The 20473-nt window shown below is 38.0% G+C and overlaps 1 protein-coding gene across 1 annotated transcript in view; it reads left to right on the forward strand.

Moving 5' to 3' along the window:
- Nucleotides 1-20473, forward strand: part of LEKR1 (leucine, glutamate and lysine rich 1) — a 141508-nt gene that overhangs the window by 84370 nt on the left and 36665 nt on the right. The window contains exons 7-8 of the mRNA XM_090273190.1: nt 10307-10384; nt 13774-13977. Coding sequence (XP_090129316.1) covers nt 10307-10384; nt 13774-13977 — 282 coding nt within the window. The remainder of the gene's footprint in view (nt 1-10306; nt 10385-13773; nt 13978-20473) is intronic.

Raw genomic sequence — 20473 nt, forward strand, 5'->3', positions numbered from 1 at the left:
TTGTCAGAGGGGATGGGTGTTGGGGGACTTGGTGAAAAAGGTGAAGGAATTAGGCAAAGAAACAAAAACAAAAAATCTCAGAGACAGACAATGGTATGATAATTACCAGAGGGAAAGGGGGGGGGGTTGGGAAAGTAGAAGAAGGGAAAGGGGGGATAAATGGTGATGGAAGAAAACTTCACTTGGGATGGTGAACACACAGTGCAACATACAGATGATGTATTATAGAACTATACACCTGAAACCTGTATAATTTCATTAACCAGTGTCACCCCAGTAAATTCAATAAATAAAAGTCTTCAAAATTTTAGAAAATTACTTTACAGTATAAATATAGCAAATTGATGGTTATAACTCTAAAATAGATTTATATACTCTTTTAAAAGTAAGTAATTTTTTTTTTTACTTTGTGGTATATAATCTGGTAGCTCTGGTTTTCAGTTCCTGTATTTTAAAAGGATGAATCGCATAAGAAATATAAATATTTAGAATGCTTAGCAACCAAATGTTGTATTGATCATGTACTACTTCTAAGAACAATGTATTAAAACACTCAATAAAATGGGTATAGAAGGAGAATACCTCAACATAATAAAGACCATATATGACAAACCCTCAGCTAATATACTCAGTGGTGAAAAACTAAAAGCATTCCCCTTAAGATCAGGAATAAGACAGGGATGCCCACTTTCACCTTTCTTATTCAGCATAGTTCTGGAAGTCCTAGCCAGAGCAATCAGTCAAAAGAAAAAAATAAAAGGCATCCAAATTGGGAATGAAGAAGTAAAAGTGTCACATATTGCAGATAGCATGATTCTTTATATAGAAAACCCTGAGGACTCCACCAAAAAACTGTTGGAAACAATAAACAAATACAGTAAAGTTGCAGGATACAAAAATCAATGTACAAAAATCCACTGCATTCCTATATACTAACAACAAAATGTCAGAAATAAAAATGAAAAAAAATTTTCTTTTGCAATTGTAATGAAAAGAATAAAATACCTAGGAATAAACTTAAAGGAACTACAAAGCATCATTAAAAGAGACTGAAAAAGGCACAATGAAACAGAAAGATATTCCATGTTCATGGATTGAAAGAATCAACATAGTTAAAATGTTTATATTACCCAAAGCAATATACAAATTTAATGCAATCCCCATTAATAAAATTCTTAACACAGAACAAATTCCAAAAATGCCCTATCAAATTAACGTATACTTGGATTATTTGTAGCAAAACAATTTGTTTTAAAAAACAAGAAAAATCAAATATTCATGCTTTATAATACTGTGGTTAATAGTACAGTAAATATAATAGTCCATTTTCTGTGTATGGTGGCTAAGGTTGAAGGAATGAGTGGATGGACGGAGAGGTTCTTGGCTCATTAGGTCTGGGAAGTAATTTTCTGGGTGAGAAGAAACATGAAAAAGAGAAACAAAATAGTGATTGCCAGGGAAAAAAAATTGCCAAGAACATTGGTGAGGGCTTTGGCCATAGAGATACCTCTGTGGAGGCATCCTAGTCAGGCCACAGCTACTGTGTGACTTCGGCTTCTTGGAGCTCAAGACGCGAAGAGCAAACTAGGAATAGGAAGGTAGAGCTGGTACCTACCAGCTACAACGGAATTTGTGAACATACCAAAACTCAGTAGATAGAGAAGAGTCCTGACAAGTTAGTAGAGAAGCTAAGCACAGAAATAGGCATACCAAGGAAAAGGAATAAAGCTCATTGGTTGTGACATGAATTGAGTTGATTTTGTGAGTGTGCATAGCACTCTCTCTGGATACAAGGAGCCTGCCCATTTAGTGCGCACACATGCTTTGTGGTACTTTTTGTTAATTGTATTTCCAACATAATTTATGATATGAGTGCTGAGAGATAGTAAGAGTCAGAGGAGATTAGAGTTGGAGGGGGAAAAATACCATCGCACTAAAGTCCATCAAAGGAACTACCTGGGGGAAATCACTGTACAATTGCACAAACGCTGATGCTGTTGTTTCCATTTATAAAACTGCTGCTCCCTGCCTATATAGGACTTCTTAAAATTAGGAAATAGGCAGATTATCCATTTTTAGGAAATTTGAGTTATCACAGTTAGAGCCACTTAAATGGCCCCAACTGCTGGAGACCTTCCTCTATGCTGGTGCTGCCAGCATTCCATCTCTGTGCATCTACAGGTGTCTGCTTTCTTTGCTACTGGCATGAAGTGCAGTAGGGTGGGCACTGACGAGTAGAGCCTAGGACTGCTTAGGGTGTTCAGAGCTCAGGGGGTCCCCAGTAGTACTATTTTATTTGTATGTTAAAACCAAATGTGTGACTTGGCCATTTTTTATGATAAATTAAGTTGGAAGTTAACATAGTTCATGCAAAAATTTTGACATACAATTTGTTAATAAATTGGATATTATACGCACACACATACACACAAACACACACAAACCTTTTGAACTTATAGAAATTGGAAGGTACTGTGAAATCAGGTTTATTTAAATTTTTAATTCTTACCCTTTTTGAGGGATAGGGGTGGGAATGGGTTTCCCATATCCAACGTAAGATTGCTTTTCTGTTTAAAGATTTTTGTTTTGATATGCTTTGTGTATTTTTACTTAAGAGGAACAGGCAGTTTTTAAATGGATGAACTTGAGGTTCTTTTCTTCCTAAGGTTTATAGGAACTTGTTATGTATTTGAAAACAGATTTTTATCAGTCAGGATGCTGTGGGCTGCAAGTGACTGAGGTAGAGCAGTTTCAGGTTTAGTCAGTCCAGCAGCTCGGCAGTATCTCCACAGATCCTGATGTTCCTCTGTCTTCCTTCTGCCACCCTCGACTCTGGCTTCACCCCAAGGCCAGTCCCTTGTGACCATGAAGCACCTGCAGTTCAGGTACCACATTCAAATGTACCCACCCCGGAGGCAGCGAGGGCCTGTTTTTATGGTGTCTCCATAGAAGTGAGAAAAACATTTTCCCCAAAGCTACTAAACGGCCCTCTCTTTACATCTTTTTTTACACCTTCTTCTAAATGAATTTCTGGCAAAGGGAAGGGGCAACCACGATTAGTTTAGACCAAGCAGGATTTATCCTGAGAGCAGATGCTCACAAGGCTCTGACGGCCAGGAAGGAAGCTCTGGTGCCCGTTCAGCAGGTAAACAGTAGTGTTTACTAAAGAGGTAGAATGTCAGTGATGCACTGAAAAGGTGGTGATGAAATTATCTAGAAATTTTATTTGTGTCATAATATCTAGATTACTTTAGGGAAGACCTCCATGAAAAATATGGATGTTCTAAAAATGCAACTTTATTACCTTTAAATGTATAAACACAGGTAATAAGACTAACAAGAAAGACTGCTATAGACAGTGAGAAAGTTTTAGGAATTCCTGAAACAGAATACATAGGATTATAAAAAGGTCAACGCTATGGTGGAATAAAGCAGAGGAAAACCAGTTGTGTGGTGGGACCTCCCTTGGAATCAGTTAACACAAAGAGAACAGAGTAGGATCTGGTGAATTATCAAAACAGAGTTTCTCAAACTCCAGCCTGCGGAAGAATTCTGGGGAGTGTATTGAAACTGTACATTAAAGTATGACCTTCCCCACAGGCCCAATCCCAAGGTCAGTTTCTGGGCTCCATTCCCACAGATAGTCTGATTTTACATTTGGATCTGGGGTGGCTCTGTGCAATCTGCATTTTTATGCACTCCCACTTGATCCTGATGCAAGTGGTCCAACGAAGCCCACTCTGAGGAATCATATTTGGAACATTGAAGCCACTGGCCTCTCACGAAACCCCCTCTGATCATCAGGCCCTGTGCCAAGTGGCATTTGTGAGTCATCTGCATCCAGAATACAACAATGAGTATAGGGACTGGGGCTGGGAAGCCTGGCAGCTGCTGAACCCTAGGAGAAGCTGGGGTCCCCATATCCCAAGACAGACATTTAGTGCCCCCACCACAACCTGACCCTTCATCACAACCTTCAGAAAACAATCTAGCACAAAAATAAACAGCAAAGCAGACAAATAAACAGAGAATCTTAAGGCTGAGGATGAATACCCAACCAAAGGTTATAAGAAAAACCTCCTTCCCTCCCCACCCCCCAAAATAGCTCTGAACTCACACAGGAAAAATGTAACACCCAAGGAAATTATTAAACAGCAAACAGATATTAAGATAAATTTAAAAAATTAAGATATCCTCCAATGTATTTCAGGATTGTAACCATAAAATAATATGCTGTTGTGAGAGATTAAAATATGATTAGAGAAATAATTCCATTCATGTTAAAAATGTATAGGAATGTATACACACACACACAAATTTAAATGCATTGAATAAGTGGCTAGTTGGATTACAACAGTTCCCTCTTCAAGTGAAGGTGGGGGTGTGTGTAGACTTTTATTTGATGCTATATACTTACACATTGCTTGAATGACTTATATTGTAAAGCTATTCACTTTTATGTATAAAAAAAACAAAATTCACTTAAAATGATTTCTGATTTATCAGTCACTGATGAGTATGTCTGGAGTGGTTATACAAAGTATATTTTCTAATTTAGGCACCTTTTAAATCTACTTACACATTAATTTTATTTGCAGCCACCCCCTCCTCATTTAAACAATAGTTTCAGCAAAGATCAGCTTATGACCATCAAAAATTACTAATTTGTAAAGCTTTTGTTTGACCTTTCAGCAACATCTGACACAGTTGGCCAATCTGTTCTTAGAGCTCTCTTATTATTGCCTTCTGAGGTATAAAGTTCATATTTTTCTCTTACCTCTCTGGTCATTCATGAGAATTTTTTGCCTTGCAAGTAGATGGCCTGGTGGCATTCCAGTGTCAGAGTATAGATCTACTTTTCACATGATCCTAGATTGAACAGGCTGGGTTTACTTCACTCATTCATTCAGTACAAAAGGCTTACTGAGAGGCACTAGATATTGGAGTAGCACGATTGACAAGCTCCAGTTGAGGTGTTTAGGTAATTTCAGGTAATGTTAAGGGCTGAAAAAAATATATAAAATAAGCATAATAGAATGTGAACGATGGCAAGGCGTGGTATAATTTGATAGAGTGGTATCCATGAACAGATGGCCTTTGAGTTAAAATTTGAGTAAGAGAAAAGAGTTAGCAATACAAAAACACTAACATCTGGAAGCAGAGAGATCAAAGGCCCTAAATTCTTGGTGTGAGTTTTATAAACTCAAGAAACATGAAGAAGGCCAGTTGTGGTAGATACACTAATGGCTTCCAAAGACACATTAATATCCTAATCCCTGAATCTGTGAGCATGTTCCCTTACATGTAAAGAAGACTTTGCACATGTGATTAAATTAAGGATTTTGAGATTGGGAGATAATCCTAAATTATTTGGGCTGGCCCAATGTAATCAAAAAGGCTCAATTGGGCATGTCCCACAAACTGAAAGGTCGTGGGTTTGATTCTCCATCAGGGTACATGCCTAGGTTGCATGTTTGGTTCCTGGTCAAAGTATGTACAAAAGGCAACCAATTGATGTTTCTCTCTCACATTGATGTTTCTCTCCCCCTCTTTCTCCCTCCTTTCCCCTCTTTCTAAAATCAATAAGCATGTCTTCGGGTGAGGATAAAAATGTCTGTTTAGAAAAGGTTCTTAAAAGAGGAAAGCAAGAGGGCCAAGTCACAAACATAGATGTCAGGATAGAAGCAGAGGTCGGAGTGATATAATTTGATGAGAGAAGGAGCCACAAGCTAAGGAATGCAGATGGTCTCCAGAAGCTAGCAAAGCAAGGAAACAGAGGCTCCCCTTGGAACCAACAGAAGGAACATGGCCCTAGTGACATACTGATTTTAGGACTTCTGACCTCTGAACTGTAAGATAATAAACTTCTGTTGTTTTAAACCACTAAGTTTGTGGTAATTGGTTACAGCAGCAGTAATAAATTAATATGCCAGTATGTCCAGAGCCTAGTGAGGAGTTTGGATTTATTTAGAGGGCAATGGAAACTATTGGAGGATTTTCGGTGAGACAGTGAACTGATCTGAATTGTTTTAGGTGGCTAGTGTGGCTGCTACCTGGAGAAGGGACTTGGGGCAGGAATACAAGAGCAGTCAGGGAGGCTATGTGGGAAGCTATGCATTCCTACAAGTGAGAAGTGACTGGCTCAGCGTAAGGCTGCAGTGTGGAGATAAAGAGAAACAAATACATGTGGAGGCCTGTCTGACAGGGTTTACCGATGGAGTAGATGTGACTGTGGAAGAAGGGAACTGGAAAGGAAAGGAGGGAATAAAGGGTGGTGTTGGGAGTTTTTCAGCATCAGGGCAAAGAACTGAGAGGCAGTATAGTGCCTAAGAGCCTAGACTCCAGACCAGACGGCTGGGTTTCAGATACCAGGACTACTAGTTAATAGTCATGTCACCTTGGGCATATCACTTATCTCTCTGGTCTCAGTTTTCTCAAGTTTAAAAAGGGAATATGGGCTGCTCTGAGGGTTGCATTAGATATATAAGGTGTTACCTTTTAGTGTCATTACTGTGTTAGTGCCATTTATTGAAGTGAGAAAATCTGTCAGAGCAATGGATGTGGGGGTGAGGGAAATAAAAAACACTGCTTTTGATCTGTTAATTTTGAGATGCCTTTGGACAGCAAAGTAGAAATATCAAGGAGGCGGTTGGAGAATGGCTATTTCATGTAAAGGAGTGGAATGGTATTGACCCTTGCCTTTCACATTAGGGGAAAATATCCAATTATTTCATCTGATTTCCTTTGCTTTGATTGGCCAGAACACCAGGGGCCTTTCTGAAGGCTTATTCAGAGGAATTGAGGAGAAAGGATTAGCACTGTTTGCTGGGAGTAAAAGAAGGAATGCAGTGTTTGAAGAGATGTAGACATTCTTTCTATTCCATCCCATCTCTTCCATCCTAATGAAGGTGAAGATAACAATTGAGGAGTGAGGGGCAGACCATAGAAAGAGTGGCTTAACTGGTGTGGGGGTGGGAGGTGACGGTGGTAAAGGGGAGTTCTCGGGATGATAGGCTCTCTAGGGAGCAGCCTTTTTAAAAAAAAAAATGCAGCCAGGATTAATAGTCTGCATAGTTAATAAGTAACCACTAAAGGGAGTTCTACTGTCCCTGCCTCTAGATTTGGAAAAGTGTGTATGGAGCCTAAACACAAAGTGAAAGCAGTGGTGGGGCTGCTGAATCTCAGAGCATTTTTTAAAGTAATATTTTTGTTTGATTTCAAAGCAAGTGTATAAAACTTGGAAAATACAGGACTATACTTAAAAGGACACTGGAGTTATATTTTGATATATCCTTATAGTTCATTTTTCTACATAATGTAATTTTTAAACATTTTTACTTAGTGATCTATGATCATAATGACTCTACTTAGTGATCTATGATCTATGATCTTTATTTAGTGATCTCTTCGCATGTCATTACCTGATACATTTATTGATTATTATCTAATCACTATATAGCATTCCAGTCTATGGATAAACCATAACTTATTTACTAATCCTTTTTTTTTTTTTTTTAGAATTTCCAAATTTTTTATTTTTATAAGTTAAATACTTTATAGCTAGTGGGGGCAGGGTTAGGGGGTGAAGGGACTGAGCAAAAAGGAAAAAGGACTCATGGACGTGGACAACAGTGTGGTGATAACTGAGGGGACTATAAGGAGACTAAATGGTAATGGAAAAAATATAAAGATAAAAAATAAAAAAATAAGATAAATCCTTTAAAATGAGGGTGTGTTTGCTTTGGAAAACAATGTCGTTGTCTACTGCAGTGAAATAAAAGGGAAGCTAAGTTCTAAAAAAAATTCATATAGATAAATCTCTCTACTCATACACAATTATTTCCTTAGGGTTTTTGCTAGAACCAACTTGCATATTTTTAAGGTTTTTAATGCACAATGACTCATTGTTCTCCAAAAAGATTATACTGATTTTCAAACTTGGCAATATTTGGAAATGCCCATCTCTCCTAGCCAATACTGGGTCTACTTAAAAAAGAAAAAAATGTTACTAGTTTAATTGATAAAAAAAAATTGTATTCCTGAATATTTGGCTTTTTGTATTCTTTCCTTTGTGACTTGCCTGAGCTGAGCCTTGCCCACTTTACTAACGGCATGTTAATCTTTTCCTGACTCCCTCTTTCCTAATATTTTATTTGGAAATACTTCCCAAATACTTTGATTCTCATCAAAATTAATGCCTAGCTCTAGCAACCATTAATGATTTTTGCTTTACCTAATCTTTACCACAGAGGCTGCTCTGATGATTTCCAACTCCAGCCCTCCCTCCCCACTTGTTAGTCAGCTCTCAGCATTTGAGTGTAAGCCACAGCCTTCCTTCTTCCCATTAAAAAAATGTATTATTGGTATGGACCCATGAATTCCTACTTCTTCAATGGTCTATAATTTATTACTGTACTTAATTATTTTGGTACACAGATTGTTTTAGGCTTACCTAGTGAGCCCGTTCAAGCTGGCTCATGTGACATTGGAACCCCAATCATCTTTTATAAGCAATTTCTTCCTTTCTGGCATAACAAAATGTTTCAGATACACCTACTCTGTCCCACCCTTGGAGTGAGCCATTTCTCTGAGTAGTCTGGCTTCCTTTGAGTGGGGGATGGCATTAGAGACCAAGATCTGTGCTCTAAGTATACTGCTGTGCCTACTTGAGTCTGGTGATGTTTTCATTGGGCTTATATGTTACAACCTATCAAATTGTATGCAGTTCATTGTATGTCAATACAATACCTTAATAAAATCATTGCACAAAAATGAGCTAATAAAGGAAATAACATATTTTATGAAGGCATTTTCCGAAAAAATGGAAGACTAAAATATAATGTTCAGAAGTAAAAGTTGGGTAATAAAACTCCAAAGAAAATCAAAGTGATTACCATAAAATACAAGAGAATTTTTTTTTAGCATGAAGGGACTTTGCTACATTGGGACCATGAACATGAAGCTTCTAAGGTAGCTGGCAAAATTTTATATTTGGACCTGGATGCTAGTTACAGGAGTGTTCTTCTGATAATAATTTATTATATTATGTATTTTAATGTAATTTTCTATATCTTACAATTGTATCATATTTTATTAGAATATTAATCTTTCTTCATATATTAACCTTTTGAGTATCATTACAAAACCCAGTTATATAAGATCAAGACAAATATTTATTTCAGATTTAGAATTTCCATTTGGTTCCTTTCAATAGTTTCTATTTCTCTGCTAAGACTTTTAAATCTTTTCATTAATTAGATTCCATGAGCAGAATTATAATTGCTCCTTTAACAATCCTTGTCTGCTAATTTCAATATTTGATTCATCTAAGAATCAGTCCCTATTAACTTTTTTTTTTTCTTGAGAATGGGTTATGCTTTTCTGTTTCTTCCTATGTTGAATAATTTTTATTCTGGATATTGTGACTGTTATATTATGGATATTCTAGATTCTGTTACCTTTCTCCAAATAATGGTGGCAGACAATTAATTTGTTCCATCTCAAACTGCAAAATGTCACTTATGCAGTAGCTCCAATATCGCAAGGCTGGTTGAATCTGCCCTGTGCACATGTAGTTCTGAGTTCAGGGAGACATGTGGGCAGAGCTGATGTGCAGTATTTGGGGCTCTCTGTTTCTCTGGCTCTCACCTATTTTAGGATTCACCCTTTATAGAAGCTGTGGTTTCCTCAAACACTGTCCTCTAGTTCTTCAGGCCATAATGACTGTGAGTTTGAAACCAGTTTTCTATCCCAATTTTAGTTTCTCCTACATGGTGCAGACTGGGGCCTGTCATAAGTGTAAAATCATTAAATAAACAAATAAAGATCTGATACCATGCTGTCACCTCACTCCAAGTGTTAACTTCCCTCCAGAATCTGCCTGCTTTTGGTCACTTTCCAGTACCTTCATACTGGGGGTTTTCTTTTTTTCAAAAATGTTGTCCAAAGCTTAGACTTTACATTTAAATGGAGATAAGTCTGATAGGAGTTTACTTGGCCATTATAAAAGTAGACTAATATTTATTTCTTTAAAAAAATAATATGAATATGGTAAGAATATTTTTCTAAATAAAGTCATGCTAAAAAAAAAATCACCTATAGTTAGACTAACAAATTAGATTTCTTTCGGCAAAGAAAAATCCTTTGACTATATATTTCTAATTTCAAGGAACTCTGCATATAAAACCGCAAACAGGCTATCCAGATAAGAAAAGTAATAAAAGAAAATCATGTTTTAGAAAAGGAAAACAGTTATACTCTAACTATTTTGAAATAAAATATTTGAACCACTTTTGTATTATTTTAGGAATAAGTCTAATGAAGCTGATGACTGTCAAAGAGAACTTAGAAAACTGAAGTTTGAATCTGTTATTTTTGAATCAAGGTACATATTGCAAATTTTTTAATGAATATGTTTTAGTAATTGAATTTGAAACCATATTTAAAAAATATATTTTTAATTTAATTTAATTTAAAATTTTTTTTATTTTATTGATTATGTTGTTAAGTTGTCCCAATTTCTTTTTCCCCCTGCTCCCCTCCACCCTGTGACCCCCCTCCCTCCAGTTGTCCCCGCCTTAGTCCATGACCATTGGTTGTGCATGTAGTTCTTCTCAACATCTTCCTGTCTACTCCACTCCCTCTTACTATGCTTCTTAATTCCTGCACCATCTCCCTCCCTTTCCCCCTTCCTCCTCCCCGCTGACCTTCACCCAATATGTTCCCCACACCTATAATTTTTTTCCCACTCTCGTTGCCTACATAGTTTGCCTTTGTTTCGATTCCCTAGCTTCTGCTGTTGGTTGTTGTGATACAGTTTTCATTTTAATGTTCATAGTTTTGATCCTCCTTCTCCTAGACAAGTCCCTTTAACATCTCATATAACAGTGGTTTGGATCTAATAAACTCCTTCAGTTTTACTTTGTCCTGGAAACACTTTCTCTGCCCTACTATTCTGAATGACAGCTTCCCTGGATAGAGTAATTGTGGTTGTAGGTTTTTGATTTTCATTACTTTGAATATTTCTTGCCAGTCCCTTCTTGCCTGTAAAGTCTCCTTTGAGAAATCCGCTGATGGTCTAATTGGGACCCCTTTGTACATAATTCTTCTCTTCTCTCTTGCTGCTTTTAAGATTCTCTCTTTATCTTTAATTTTTGACATTTTGATGATAATGTGTCTTGGTGTGGTCATTCCTGGGTCCAGCCTATCCAGAACTCTCTGTGCTTCCTGGACCTGTAAGTCTATTTCCTTCTCCAAGTTAGGGAAGCTCTGCTTCATTATTTTTTTCACATAATTTTTCAATTTCTAGTTCTTCTTCTTCACCCTCTGACAATCCTATAATTTGAATGTTCGTTCGCTTATAGCTGTCCCAGAGGTTTCTGAGCCTCTCCTCATATTCCTCACTTTTTGTTTCCTCTTTCTGCACTGGTTGACTGTGTGTTCCTTCCCTATGTTCCGATTTGTTGATTTGATCCATGGCTTTCCCTTCCTCACCACTTGTCTTGTATGTATTTTTGTTCATTTCAGCAGGACTAGCCTTCATTCCTTCCCTGTCTTGATTCAGTCCTGCTGTTAGGTCTGTAAGCTGCCTTATGACTATAGCTCTGAACTGAGCCTCAGAAAGATTCTTTATTTGTTCATTGGTCAAGGACTTTATTTGTTTTTTTTTCGTTAGCTGTGTGATTGGTATTTCAATCATTAATTCTGCCATTCTGACCATTTTGTTTATCTTTCCTTCTTGGGGGGCGGGGGGGCACTGTCATACCTACTCTATATTGGGCAGAGCCCCGTGTGCTAGTCACAAGCTGGCTACCTTTCTCACCACACTGTGGCGCTTTGTGTTGGGGCGGGGGTCCAAGATGGATTCCTGCTGTTACTCTCCACTGAGCAACGGGGAGCCTCCTCCTCCGTCCCCATGCCCTCCAGGCCTCACAGTCTGAGGCAGGGGGGTCTGCCTTCCCCGACGTTGGCATTGTGAGCCAATGGGTCTGGTTTGCAGCCAGGGCCGGCTCCCAGGCGCTTCTCTCCTCCCCCCCAAATACAGGTGTCTGCTTACCGGATCCCGCTGTTTGTTGCTGCAGCTGCCATCTCCAGCAACAGCTCGATCTTTCAGCTGTGGTTTCGCCCCTCCTACCCATCCAGATGAGCACCACTTGTTTATGACTTCATACGTAGCTTTATTTTTTGGAACTTCTGGTTATTTTTGGTTTTGCGGTAGTTGTAGTCCTTCTAAGTTGTGGAGGGAGACAGAGCATGTCAGTCTATGCCTCCATCTTGGCCGGAAGTCTGAAACCATATTTTAAATAACATTTTAAAAAATAACATTTTATTTAGAATATATTTAGGTTTTCTTATTGTATTGTTTACATATGTATTAACTAATGCAAGTTTATATGTTGAAGCTCTTTATTGATTTTTGCCTCTGCCTTGATGAGAAAATTTTAATATCACAGCACTGTTCATTTTCTAGGATTCTTAATCTTTATAAGTTAAAGTTAGTCTTAATCTTAAATGGGATTTTCATATATCTTTTTTTTTTTTTTTTTTTTTTTTTTTCAGATTTAATGTGTTTTATTGATTAAATTATTACATTTGTGCCAATTTCCCTTCCCTCTGCTCCCCTCCACCCGGTGGCCCCCCTCCCTCCAGTTGTCCCCCCCTTTTAGATTATGTCCATTAGTTGTGCATACAGTTCCTCCCAACCTCTCTCCGTCTATTCCATTCCCTCCTACCTTGATCCCCAATTCCTATATCATCTCCCTCCCTTTCCCCATTCCCCCTCCCTGTTGACCTCCCCCCAATATGCTTTCCGTACCCACAGTTCCTCTTCCCCTCTCGTTGCCTATTTAGTTTGCCTTTGTTTCATCTCCCTAGCTTCTGTTTTTTTTTTAAACCAGTCCCTTTAACATCTCATATAACAGTGGTTTGGATCTAATGAACTCTTTCAGTTTTATTTTGTCCTGGAAACACTTTCTCTGTCCTTCTATTCTGAATGACAATTTCGCTGGATAGAGTATTCGTGGTTGTAGGTTTTGGATTTTCATTACTTTGAATATTTCTTGCCAGTTTCTTCTTGCCTGTAGGGTTTCCCTTGAGAAGTCAGCTGACAGTCTAATTGGGACCCCTTTGTACATAATTCTTTTCTTCTCTCTTGCTGCTTTTAAGATTCTCTCTTTATCTTTAATTTTTGACATTTTGATTATAATGTGTCTTGGAGTGGTTCTCCCTGGGTCCAGTTTCTTGGGAACTCTCCTTGCTTCCTGGACCTGCAGGTCTATTCCCTTTCCCAAGTCTGGGAAGTTCTCCTTTATTATATTTTCACTCAATTTTTCAAGTTCTAGTTCATCTTCCTCATTCTCTGGCAAACCAATGATTCTTATGTTGGGCCTTTTATAGCTGTCCCAGAGGTTTCTGATCCTTTCGTTGTTGCTTCCCATTACCTCTCGCTGCATTGGTTGACTGCTTGTTTCTTCTCCATATTCCAGTTTGTTGAAATGAACTCTGGATTTTATTTCCTTTCCTTCTGTCTCATATATTGTTTTGTTCCTTTCGTTATGAAAGTTTTTCGCTTCTTTCATATCTTTTTCCTGCTCTTTTGTGAATTCTGTAAGCCACCTGATAACAATGGCCCAGAACTGAGCCTCTGACAGGTTTCTTATCTGTTCATCTGTCAGGTTCTCTATCTGCTGCGGATTTTCATATATCTTTGATAAACATGAAATATAGTGTCTATCACATATTGATGGATTTTTTTTTCTTTCTGTTCCTTTTTAGGCACACCAGATTGCTTAAAGAGAAAGAAGACTCTTTAGTGGCTTGTCAAAAAATTTATAAAACTTTACAGGAAGAACTGATGGCAAAAGAAAGTCAAGAAGAAGACATAAAAAGAAAACTTAACCTTGCAGAAAATGAACTAGAGAGAACCAAAGCTCTTCTGAATCAGACAGAGGAAAAGGTTGTAACATTGACAAGTGAAAGGTGAAGTCAAGAATAATTTCTTCCAAAAATATTTTATGTTTATGTCAGTATTCCATATATATTTAAAGCATCAAGGTCCTACACATTTTAATAACAATGAAATCTCAGGATTAAAGATATATTTCACCTGAAAGGTCATTACATCCCACCCCCTCATTTTACAGGCATCAAACTAAAGCTTAAATTGGCTAAATTTCTTGCTTAAAGTCATACAGTTAGTTAATGAAAGTAGAGTTGGAACCCACATTGCATCTGGTGTTAGATTTTTATTGAAAAGACTCAAAAAGAACATGTGTGGTATTTTGTTGACTTTCACCAGTGCCAGTAATTGGTACAATCTTTCATTTTCCAACAGAGAAAAATCTTTTTATATCACTTATTCCTTTTACTGTTTTTTCTTTTCTTCTCTTGTTGTTTGTCAACACCTCTTATTGAGGGAGGTACTATCAAGGATACTAAGAAGCAGAGTCATCCAACCTTCCTGTACATTTTTGCTGTCAATTTGTTATTAAATTAACCATCTCTCTGAACTTAGCATCTCAATCCTACTTTCTATCTTTCTGTTTTCATTTTCCTGGCATGTCTTTACTCATTTTGTTCCAAATCCTTTTATTTTAAGTGTATATTTGATATATGGCACAATTTTGTTTTTGTTTTTGTTTTTTTAATTGGTTTTTATCAAGTCTGGGAGTCTTTAATAGAAGATGTTATTCCATTAACATTTATTGATATGATTATTACATTCTAAAAGAACACAAGTTCCTTAAGGGCAAGAATTTTTGTTTTATATTATTCTCTGTGCACAGAAACCACTATTAGGCTATTTGTTTTTTAGTCTACCTTTCATTTTTATCTTTTAGTTTATTTTTTATTTTATTCATTTTATTTTATGAGTACTTGGCTGCTTTCTAATTTAGAAGAGTTATAATCTTTTTTTTAGTTCTTTATAAGGGAAACTACTTGCTGAAGAAGAGTCTGGTAGTGGGGCCCCAGGAGTGAGTAGCATACAGCTTACAATTAGGTTTCTTGTCTCAGAATTTTCTCACCAACACTTTGCCCTGGGTAATATCTGTCTCTACTCTAGGCTAGCAGATGCTCTGTCTAGTTCACAGGAAAACAAGTCTTGTCTATGGTTCATCCTGGGTTAGTATACATTAACTTCTGTTTGATTAAAAAAGATGAACAACTGTAGAGCTAATTACCACCCACCATTTCTTCCTTTTCTGCCACACCAATAACCCGCTTTTTGCAGAGATGACGTACCTTGTAGTTATATGACTCTTCCTTCCACCCCATGACCTCAGCCATTATGCAATTATGTAGCTATTCAGCATATAGCATATTATAAGCAGGAAGTTTGCAAAAGCCAGGTTTACTAATAACATGAAGGAATGACAGCTAAAAGATTGAGATAAAAACTCAAAATCAAACAAAAATTTTGAAAGTATTGCCATTTGGCCCAACATACAGGATAGAGACAAATGTTCTTACACACATCAATAACCTGGAGCATCCCTATATTTATTATATGGGTTAATAATTGATGGCCATAATGATGAAAGATTAGAATCATAAAGATTAAAATCAGTTATAAAAGGGTTTAAAGAAGAAAGTACACTGAGAATGGTAGGAAGGGCAGAGACTCAAAAAGAGTTGGCCCCACTTCCACAGATGGCGGCTGTGGTACATTCACATAATGGAATACTACTCAGCAATAGAAAAAAAAGGAATCCTTACCCTCTGTGATTGCATGGACGGACCTGGAGAGTATTATGCTAAGTGAAATAAGCCAGTCAGGAAAAAACAAGTACCATATGATTTCACATATATGGAATATAATGAACAAAATAAACTGACAAACAAAATCAGAGGCATGGATGTGTAGAACAGACTGACAGATCTCAGAGGGGAGAAGAATTGGAAATCAATCTGTGAAATACCATTTAGGATCAAAAATAAAATATAATGTTTTCTTTTTTATGCTTAATAACTTATCTCTGGCTGCAATTTGAATAAGGCAGTTTTATGAGTGTTTTGATAATTAATAGTATCATTATAGTAAATATAGAACTTTCTTGAGGGTTTGCTTTGAAACAGCACACTCCCCCAGATGTGTACATGTTTTGCCATGCTTTATGAAAAAATTAATAGTATTCTAATCTTACCTTCTATTGTAAGTATTGAATGAGAAGGATAATTTTTTTAAGTTTTCAGAGAATAGGGACATCACTGAACTACCTCTTTCTCCTCTTCTTCCCCTTTTTTTCCTCTTACATCCTTACCCTTTTCCTTCTTTGCTCTCTATACTTTACCCAAAAGCAGGCGTGGTATTACTTAGTCATTTGGTGGCACTAAGTTTACTGACAAGACATCTGTCACATAAAAAAATTAAAATACACTGTATTATCATAGGATTGTTCCTAGATTTAGGGTTGTTGTTTTCCTTTGCCCTAGGCTACCACTTTTAGATTTTGTCTGCTTTTTCCTCAGTTGTATCTTCAGAGTTTGGCAAATGTATCCACTCAAATATTTGCTGAGTGAATGAATGACTTGGATTTGGGTAATCAAGTCAGTCAGTAATTATTTGTTGAGCATTTGCTATATGCCAGGTATATGTATCCTGGGGATACAATGAACCTGAAGCTTCCTGCTCTCATGAAACTTACATTCTAATGGGAGAGACAAACAGTAAAAAGTAGAGAACTAACTAGAATATTATTGATTGTGATAATAGACAAGTAAAGGGGTATTGTAGATAGAGACTGGTAGAAGGGGTGGAAAGGGTGATCATAAAAGTGACTTCTGATGATACACAAAGGAAGACAAGTAGAAGTTTCCAAACCAAAAGGGAGGAGCTTCCCAGGCCAAGAACCAGCATGGCAAGTTCTCAGAAGTGGCAGGGACTGAGGGCTAGCAAGTGTGAATGAGGCAGGCAAGGGTCAAATCATGCAGGCTTTGCTCTTGACATTACTGCTTTATCTTCAGTTGGCTGCACGGACAGCTTGTTATGCTGCCCCTTTCCAGTCTCTGTTGTGGTTCTTTGCCCTTCCCTACTGTGATCACCTGACAGTAGACATTCCTTACTGTGCACTCATGAACTTGGCTTTCTCTCTTCATTTTCTTCCCTTTAGTAAACTGTCAGCTGAGCAAACACCAAATGGGACCTTAGAAAGAGAGATGACTCTAAGCAGTTGGAGATATGAAAGTCCCTCCAAAAGGAGAAGCTGAGCTCAGGAGTATTTTTTAAAATAGACATGCAGAGATTCTTGTTAAGTAGGACTGGGCAGCGCTCAGAAATCTGCTACACAGCAAGGTCCCAAACCATTGCTGTGGAAGGGCTGCATCCGGCCCTGCTGCTGGAGGTGCTCACCAAAGGCCCACGGCCACCCCGCTCACCGAGACAGCATGTGCGTCCCTAAACTCAGGCAGCCTCATCTGCACGCTGCCCCTCCTCCCTCACCCCTCCAACAGCAGAGCCCTTTTGCTGAAGTTACATTGAGGCCATAATGAAAAAATGTGCAATTAGAAGCTATATAGTTTCAGAAGAAGAGAAAAAAAAAATGTTAAAAGCCAGAACAAATCCTAGGGGGAAAAAAACTAGCAGAACTAATGAATTTGGAGCCAGAAAGGAGTTAGTGACTAGGAATTCACGTATTAGTACAAATCTATTAATGATGCATTGGTTTCTCCCTCACCCTCAGCTGAGGAAGCTGTATAAGAAGAAGCTCCACAGGAAGGAAGAGAAGTAGATCCTTTGAGATTGGGGATGCTGGGGTGAAGAAGGTCTGGCCAGCTTGGTCACACACACATTGAGATTGGAGAAAGGGATCTGCTTTGTGGACAGGAGGAATGCAGCAACACGGAGAGGACAGTGGCAGAGAAAAGTGTGGCTGTTTTCTAAATTCTGTGTAAATAGAGTCCTCAGATCTCATACTTCTGGACTACAAGGGCTCTTCAGCCAGAGCCAGAACTCTGCTCCGACCCTGAATTCATGATACCACTTTGTGGATTAAATAGAGTTCTGTGGGCTGGCCTGTGGGCCTAATTCCATTCTTATGGAAAATTAACTTGATGGCAAAATGTGTTCTGATTCCCCTACAACCAACTTACAAATGGATTTTCTAAGGACATATGTGTTTAAGCTTGGAGACTGCCCACATATACAACACTTAGAGAAATTCATTTATGCGCTAACACGTGGCCTGCAACTATACTGCCGGACCACGCAGCTATTTATAACAGCTCTCGTACGCTATGCATTCCCAAGAACTGTATTAGTCCCATCTTGGTGATTTCCAAGGAAAAACATAGATAAGTACTTACTGTGATTTACTTGCCAATAACATGATGAAATTAGTGAAGAGCATTTTTGGAGGAAAAGTTTAGTTGTAACCAAAGTTAAGTGCAAGTTGCTTATGTTAAATGATTTTGTAAATAAGTAATATATGGCTGTAACTCTGTCTATCTAGATATTTATCTATCTTGAATAAAGTTTTCTTAACTGTTCCCTGTTGCTGCAAAGGTGAATTTTCGAGGCTATAGGGAAGGATTTTATCGTCCCTCCCCCCCACACATAACATTAACTTCTTTTTTAATTCCCTGGTTCTCTCTTCTCTTTATTTTTGTTGTTGTTTGTTTGTTTTAATTGAAAGCTATAAACCCTCACCTTAGAAAATATACACAAAATCTAGCAAAAGATTTCAGGAAGTTCAGGGAGTTTCCTGTTTTCCTTTGTATGACCCCATAATTAAACGGGCCTGCTTCCTCATGCTGTCTCTTCTCCCTCCCAGCTCTTCTTTCTCCCTCTCATGCACTCTCACACACAATGCACAGTGGTGGAGAGCCCTTTCTGCGCTTCTGTAGACTGATCTTATCTTGCCTTCACACAGACCTGGGGCAGATGCCTGCGTCATTGTGTGGTGCTCAGTGGGAGAAACAGGGGCTGAAAAGAAGCCTGGACTCTGCTCTCCCAGGCACTTGCCTCGGAGGAAGGGGCTCATTTTTCTTGCACAAGTATGCCGTTCTCCCTCACCCCTTACTAAGCCCTCTGTCCCTAGGTCTGCTCCTATCCACAGGGAACACTTTTTCTAATTCACCAGCAAAGAGGGGAAGTCGATTCCAAATTTGCACTGGCTAGTAGAGCCGTGGCCCTCACCTGTGAAGCGGGTGCCATTTTCCACATAAGGAAATAGCTTAAGCAAGGCTAAATTTCTTGATCAGGGGCACATCATTGGCAAAGACAGGAATCGAGCTCCATTGTGTCTAACCTTTATAACCCATGTTCCCTCTACTACAGTTTGCACAATTCCCTCAGCGTCTGCCTTAAAAGGCTCCGTTTGGTCAGCTTCTGTTCATGTGACTTCTCTTTCTCAACCATGTTGTAACACAGTCTTCAGGGGACTCCTAACCCTGCAGAAAGCAGAAAAACCCAGAGTGTCTCCTTTGTGTTCCCTGTCCCCCACCCCTCACTTTTATCCTCCACCCCCATTCTTTCAGGATTCTCCCATTCACTATAAATATAAATATAACATGGTAAACTTTGTCTTCTACTCTCAGACGTCTTGCAAAATCAGAGGTGAAGTTATATCTTCAGAATGAAAATAAAATACAAACATTTCACAACACATTCTAGAAGAAGAGAAAATTAGTGTTTATTGAGGTGTGTCCTATTTTCATGAAGGCTGGAAGCAATAAGAAGTATAGAATATAAAAAGGGATTTGGGAGCAATGCTTAAGGTTCTGCTATCTTGTGGTATTGTGGCTTAGTCTTTTTAAAAATGGACGTTAGAGTTAGGCAACCCTAGGTTTAAATTTCAATTTGACCAGTCTCAAGTTTGGACAACTTAACCACTTTAAGGTTCATTTTCCTTATCTGTAAAATGGGCATATTAGTAATAGCTATCTTGTTGTGAAGATCAACACATCTATAATAGTATTGTGCCTGGTAGATTGTAGATGCTCAGAATGTATTTGTCTACTCCGTTTCATCTTTCCTGACGTTGCTAACCCCTTGAAGATCATACCTTATTCCTTTTTATGCCCTGCATTGGTGAGGTAGATATTCAGTAAATGTCTATTGAATTTAAGGTTATCTGCCTTACTCTTAGAGTTATAAAGATTAGTCCAATGGAGTGATTCCATTTGGATGCTATCCTATTAGTTTAAAGGATTATGAAATGAAGTGGCCTAAGTATCATACTATCATTCTGGAATATCAAACCTCATTAGGTTTTTCCCTCCAAGACTCATTTCTTTCTCTGATTTCTTATCCATCAACAGCTCTCAGAACAAGAGGCTGACTTCTTATGATATCACAGACTTACTGCTTTTAATGAAGGCAGAAGTGGCAAAATCAAACTTATCTGTTTGATTGACAATGTGAAGACAATTGAAAGCTGTCATTTAGCATCACGGTTTGACATTTGTTTGCAGTTACATTTTTAACTGCAATTAAAGGAGTCTAAATTTTTTCATGTATATAAGAAATTAGATTCTC

The sequence above is a fragment of the Furipterus horrens genome, unplaced genomic scaffold (assembly GCF_987537825.1).
Source record: "Furipterus horrens unplaced genomic scaffold, mFurHor1.1.pri manual_scaffold_1, whole genome shotgun sequence".
NCBI classification, from domain to species: Eukaryota; Metazoa; Chordata; class Mammalia; order Chiroptera; family Furipteridae; genus Furipterus; species Furipterus horrens.